This window comes from Otolemur garnettii, unplaced genomic scaffold (assembly GCF_000181295.1).
Source record: "Otolemur garnettii isolate 467f Iridium unplaced genomic scaffold, OtoGar3 scaffold00152, whole genome shotgun sequence".
Lineage (NCBI taxonomy): Eukaryota > Metazoa > Chordata > Mammalia > Primates > Galagidae > Otolemur > Otolemur garnettii.
Window position 1 is genome coordinate 3,911,208 of NW_003852547.1, and position 6,858 is coordinate 3,918,065.

Sequence of the window (6,858 nt, forward strand, 5' to 3'; positions counted from 1 at the left end):
AAAAAAAAAAAAGTGTGCCAAACACCATGCCCATTCAGTGGGAGCATACCATTTCCCTGCACCCATCTCTAATGAATGAAAACCCCTTCCATTTAAGAGTCCAAAAGCCTGGGCTTGAGACTCTATGTTCACTGGAAGCATGGGAATGCAGGGACAACTGAGCCATGTCAGGCTGAGGACAGCCTACTTTAACTGGAATACCTGTATCCACTTCCTCATTCCCTCCTGCCACAGCAAGAACAGCAGTGATGCTGCCATGCAAGCACACCTCCACTGTGCCCGCCACAGCAGTGGTGGTGTCATAGCTCACAGCAACCTCTTGGGCTCAGGAGATCCTCTTGCCTCTGCCTCCCAAACAGCTGGGAGTACAGGTGCCTACCACAACACCTGGGTCATTTTTTCCTATTTTTAGTAGAGATGGGTATCATTCTTGCTCAGGCTGGTCTGGAACCCCTGAGGTTAACCATCTACTGCCTTGGCCTCCTACAGTGCTAGGATTACTGGCATGAGCCACAGAGTCCAGCCAAGAGATTGACTTAGGAACTGAGTATCTCAGGAGTCACATCAGGTTTACCTGATTCTCATGGCCACAGCTGTCCATCACTTTCCACCACCTCTCTACTGGCAGAGGGCCAGTCCCACATGGAAAGAACATGGCAGCATCCAGATGTACTGAACTTTATGGCTCTACCCTTGCCAGGACCACTGACAGGCAGGATGGGGCCAGGGAAGCAGGTGCTCAGCATGCTGCTGAGCTAGGCTACCTTCTGATGGACCTGCCTGTGATCCAGCCCCTGAGCCCAACTCTAAAATTAATTTTTAAGGCATCTACTTTACAGATGGGTATCAGTGAGCTCCAATAGCAACAGCAACCCTTTATCATGGCCAGAGAGGAAGGTCAGACTCAGGAAGGAAATATGAGGCCTGGTAAAGGCATTAACAACCCTAGCCCAACTCCAAAGTTCTCAGAAGGATTCTTCGCCTACTCTGAAAATTTTTCTTACCCAGAAAAACATGGGATGAGCCCGGCTGCTGAATGAACAAATCCTTAACTGACTCAGCCAGATTACAAGGTTAATGGGCTGGAAGAATCCTGGAGCCTAGACACACACTGCTCACTCCTCTCAGAAAGGGTAAAAGACCTGCCTAAGGTGATGTGACTAGTTGGCTGTGGTGAGTTTCAAGATCCTGGCTTCCCAGTTCCTAGGAGGCCTATCAATAGTGCAGCACTGACTCAGATTCTAATTGTGAAATATGAATACAGCAAGATACAGGTAGTCTAAGCTCCATATAGCATGAACATTTCAGCATCTACATTCTACAATGAAGACATCCAGCAAGTAAGAGATCCCTTAAGATGTCTTCCACTCAGCTCCAACCCCCACTGGCTTCTGGCAATTAAATAAGCTGAACAGAACCCTAAAAGGTAAAAGATAAACTAACCTCCTTACAAAACACAAATATTATTCTTACCTTTGTTCACACACCAGACTGCTAAAGTTCTATTTAGAATTTTTTTTCCAGGCCAGGCAAGGTGGCTCACACCTATAATGCCAGCATTCTAGGAGGCTGAGATGGGAGGATTGCTTGAACTCACACGTTCGAGACCAGCCTGAGCAAAAGCGAGACCCTGTCTCTACTAAAAATAGAAAAACTGAGGCAAGAGGATCACTTGAGCCCAAGAGTTGGAGGTTGCTGTGAGCTATGACACCACAGCACTCTATCCAGGGTGACAGCTTGAGACTCTGTCTCAAAAAAAAAAGAAAAAAGAGAATTTTTCTCCAATAAGGAAAGCAGGAAGATTCACTGAATACCAGACATTATGTGGGTGTCCCAAATGTACCTACTGACCACAATGACCCTGAGAAGTAGACATTATCTTTGCTGTCTACTGCACATTGCCGGGGTAGAGCTGGGCCTAAACAGATTTATCTGGCTCCAAAGCCCACACTCTTCCTTCACATCCTGTTACCACTTCCAATGTTCAAAAAGATGTCACCACTTGCCTGACAAAACAGGGCACTGAGTCACCAAATCACACAGACGCGAAATAGCAAAAAATACAAGATCCTCTATTTAAAGCAATTTGGCCAGGGGAAGCAAATATCTTGCATTCTGTGCTAAAATATTATCCCAATAACAGGATGCAACAAAGTCCAACATCAACCAATAGGTCATGTCTTCATTTTTTGTTACAAGCTGCTGTGCCAGAAATTTATTAGAAAACTGCCCATCTCACTTCATACCATTCCTCAATCACCACAAAAAACCTGACACAATGACTTTAAGATTGCAGTTACCTTAACTACCAAGAACAAAAAGACTTGGCTAAAAAAACTGGGAAAGCCCAGCACATGAAGCTTTGACGCCCCCAAATGATTTCATTTTTACCTTATCCCAATGAACTTTACATGCCATCCAAAATGGTGGCCTTTCCATCCTTTTAGGTTTCAATTATGAAAGCAGCCTCAAATCATTTATTTGGAAGGGATTCTCTTCACCAGTGAGCAGACTGCTCCAGTGGCTCCTTGAATCTGCTTAATACCAACTGCCAGAAATCTCAGGAACCATCATTCTTTTTTTCTCTTATTGTGTCAGTAGCTATGCTGCCAAGGTCTAGGCTAAGTAAGTGTTCTGCTCAACTCAGCTTTCGCTTACTATTTGGCTGTCACTGAGGTCAGAACTAGTCACTCTAGCACTAGCAGATAACAGGCTACAGAAAGCAAAATTAGGTTCTCCAGAATACTGTTTCACTTAAAGCTATCCACAGAGACTTGGAAAAGTTACAGTAACAATTTTTGCCAGAGGTGTTTACTGCAACTGGATCTGGCCTATATGAAGACATGTTTGCAGGGCCTCCACCACCATAAAAACATAACAGAAGGCAACTCTGAGATTGCCATTTCTGTCCCATCAGGAAGGGAAAAGATCTAAGAGCAAAGAGCAGAGGTGGAGGCATTAAGTAAATCACTAACCAGTTCTACATTCAACTGTATGGAAACATACAAACTACAGGAGCCAATCATTCATCTTTAACTTGCCAGGCAGTTAACAACCAGGGAAAGCCTTTGCTTCTACAGGTACAAAACAATTTTCCCTTGGGATCAGCCTTCCTAGCTAAGGAAAAACCACAGTAGTGACTTTCTAAAATGCTAGCTTTACTTAAGAAAATTCTGGGTTATCAAGAATTAAAAATTTAAACCTTCAGAGCAAATTGAAACCCTATCTGGGAGATAGGACAGACTGTGAATTAGTCCTTTTAGGGACTCACATTTTCTTCTCTGAAGAGAAAATTTGAGGGAAGTAAAAACTGAAAGTTTTATGACCAGAACATCCATATTTTCATAGTCACAACTGATTTTTATTCTACAAGATCTTGATCTCTCAAATTAAACCTCTCATCCAGAGAAAATAAAAATGTAAAAGGTTATGAGTGTATAGATTTGTTGTTAAATCAGGGATTCTGAGTGACACCCTTTTCTCTTTTTGCAACATCCATTAATTTGATTTTTAACTAATACTGGTACATCAGTTTTTTTTGGGGGGGGGGGGGAACAGCACTGTGACATTTCAAAAACAAAGATTACCAAAATACAGTTTGACTTAATTACTGGGGCTTCTTGAACTTGAGTGACATTCCTTTGGAAAAAAAATAAATAAACCCTTGCGTTGCTATGCCTGAAAGCTCTTTAAATGTTTGGGGAAGCATTTTCAAATCCAACGAATGACTGCTAAAATTTTCACTTACAAAAGTTAATCCTATTTCATTAACATTTCAAAGTAAATTTAAATAAGCAACTTAGTAGCCCTTAATACTTGGAAGGGTCATCTGGTCATCCAGTTTCTGCTCTTAGCTCCTGGAGAAGGAATTTTACAAAGGATGGGAAACTTCAAATAAGTGATAGTGTGTTCAGTTTGTGCTTCACACATTTTTTTGCAGGAGTTTTTGTTGCACAGTTTAGAGATGTCTTCCTCCCACAACTGATTGTACATACCTAAGATCACCACTTTCTGGCGATTAAGTTGTGAAATTATGAGGAAGAACAAAATAAGTGGCCTGGTGAATTGCAGTTTGTTTCCTCATCTACATGTGAGTGAACTTTTTTCTTCGTTAAAAAAAAGGAAATGGTCTTTTGGACGGGATTAGGGCTATGTGTTAAAGAGTTCTCTAACAAAGTATATCAGGGGCCAAAAGTGGGAACATGGAACTTCAACATGTTTTGTCTTTTAACGGAAGAACTTATGCTTGTAAAACACATCAGAAGTACAGTGTTGGGTTCTGCAAGTCATTTGTGTTGTTTTTTCCTTGTATGTGTAAGACAGGGAGACTGAGAGCTGAAGGAGGTGTTCTCTCCAACATGACTGGGCGTGTAACACGTTTGCATCAACTTTTCACATGTGCTTTCGAACAAAGAAGCAGTGGAGATAGGCAGAGATTGGGGCTTGACATAGTTTACAGATTTTGTGCTTAAACAGTACTTTACAAATGACTTGCTCAATTTTAACGTCCATCACCATAAGAGACATTGAAGTAAAATAATAAAACTGAGTCTACTTGAACCACAATCTTTTTGGAGTAGGGGAGGGAAGGGGAGGTAGACCATTAACTTGAATGTAAGTATCACAAATCAAATTCAGTAACTTTGTCTCCTACAAATGGACTTCAAGTATCCACTTTCTTCAAAGATGAAGGCTGGAGACAAAGCAATGGATTGAAATGGAAAGCTGGATGCCAAGGATTTGAAAACACATGGACCTTTCACATAGATTTTTGTCACGTTACAGTAACATACCTTTTTTTTGATAAAACTGTGTACATTAAATTTAAAAAATTAAAACATTGAAAGGATGTGCAAGTCTAAAAGGGCTCAACAGGGTTAGAATCCTGATTTGAACACATAAATTCACTCTCTCAAGCATCACTTTGGTCTAAAGGCGGAGGTAGGCAGGCAGGAAAGGGACAAAAAGAGGGAGATAATTGAATTACTCAATAAAAGAGGCTACTTACCATCCCAACCCATTGTAAGAGATACACTTCTGACATAAGAGAACTCCTTAGAGGTCGAGTAAAGCGTGTAAGCACCTTTGAGTAATGCACCTGCCCCCGAGAGGGGGCCCAGAAGCCCAACGTGGGCTTAGCGAACAGACCTTTGCTAATCTGTTTATTTCCTTGAACAGGAGTCGGGCTGCGATTCCCATGATACATTTAATTATAACAAAACAGGAAAAAAAACAAATTTTTTTGTAAAAGCTCACCAAACTGCTGCACTTGTGTCTCTGAATGTGGGTGGCATTTCTTTTAAAAGGCAAAGTATGGTCTGTGAAGGAGAAAGGGAAAAGGGGAGGTGGAGTGGGGAGAGGGGGCCGTGGAGCCTGGCGGGGAGGCCCTGACGGAGACCGTGGTCTGGAAGAGGGTCCTCAGCGGCTCCCCAGCCCAGGCTGGGACCGACAGCCATCTGTCTAGCGCGTTCTCTTCCCCCCACCCCCTCTCCCTCCAAGACTCACTTCCCTGCAGCCTGAAACCCACCTTCCATTTCTAAACCCATTCCCCAGCCACCTCTTCCTCTACCCCACCAGGAAAAGGGGGGCAAACCCTGCACCCTAACTCCTCCTGCTCAAGCAGTGGCCCAAACCTCGCCTGGAAATACGCTGGGCTGACCCCATTATCGCCCGCCAAAGAAAGGTGTGTTTGGGGGGGTGCCCATTTCGCACTTAATAAAAGGGATGGGGGATGCTCCTTTTTGTCCCCTGCTAAAGTACAAGGAAATCTTTTTTTCTCGCGTAAGGGATGGTGTCTCATTTTACCCCTAAAGAGGGTAGACCCCCCAGGAGTAAAAGCGGGACCAACTTCCTTTCCCCTCCAAGGCAGAGAAATCAAATCTCACTCCCCAAAAATGGCTCAGAACCCTTCCCCACGTCACCTCCCTACGAAAAGCGAAAGGAGACTCTCCCCTTTAAAAAGAGATCTTTTCTCACCAAAAAGAGGGAGAAGTTTTCATCAAAAGAGCTGGAGATGCATCCCCCACACACACCATTCTGCACTCTAGGGAACAACTAGAAAACACCTCCCGCCAAAAAAAAAAAAAAAAGCAACACAGCACCCACCAAAGGAACCCCCCATTAAAAGGATGGAGAAAGGACTCCCTACTTTCTGCCTCCTAAGAAAGCTCAAATACCTATAAGTAGGGCAGGGTGTGCCTCCCCCAGGAGAAAGGATACTGCCGGGGGCTGGGAGGACCCCCAATTCCAAACCCCTAAGAGAGGGGCTGCTGCTCGAATCCCCCCAAAAAGGGTCCAGGAGCCCCTCCCCCATTCCCTTCCCCGAAGCCAGGCATCGGGCAAGCGGGCCCGTGGCTGCCAGCTCCGGGAGCAGGGGCAGCCAGGACCCCCGTGGGTCTCCGCAAAACCCCCCGGCGCCCCCTCCCCAGGGCGGGTAGGCGGGCGCGGGGGGTCCGAGGGGCGCCTCCTCACCTTCCCCTCAGCATGGCGCCCAAAAAAGACTGAGCGAGAGCGAGGGAGAGCGGGCGAGCGCCGCGAGGGGGGGAAAACGCATGAGGCCAGGAGAGAAAGCAAGCGAGAAAGAGCGAGCTAGCGATCGAGAGACACCCACCGACCCCGCCCTTCCTCCTCCTCCTCCTCCTCCGCCGCCTGGCCCAACATGGCGGCCGCCCCCCTTCCTCCTCCTCCTCTTCCTCCCCCCGGGGACGCTGCCCCGGCCCGGCCGGGGGCCTGACCTGTCGTCAGGGAGCGGGAGGCGGTGGTGGAGGAGGTGCGGGGTGGCCGGGCGGGCGTCGGGGGAACACGGAGGAGGCGAAGGCGTTGATGGCGGCGGTGGTGATGGCGGCGGCGGCGACTCTG

At 46.0% G+C, this 6,858-nt stretch overlaps 1 protein-coding gene across 2 annotated transcripts in view; it reads right to left on the minus strand.

Moving 5' to 3' along the window:
- The window catches only part of ZC3H4 (zinc finger CCCH-type containing 4), a 48,433-nt gene extending 41,860 nt beyond the window's left edge, over nt 1-6,573 (minus strand). The window contains exon 1 of one of the 2 annotated variants that reach the window (XM_023518979.1): nt 5,257-5,312. In XM_023518979.1, the coding sequence (XP_023374747.1) occupies nt 5,257-5,294 (38 nt within the window). In that variant the 5' untranslated portion in view covers nt 5,295-5,312. Of the gene's footprint in view, nt 1-5,256; nt 5,313-6,471 lie in introns of those variants that run through there. The other variant, XM_012811227.2, reaches the window with a different exon arrangement.
- Between the last annotated feature and the right edge of the window lie 285 nt (nt 6,574-6,858).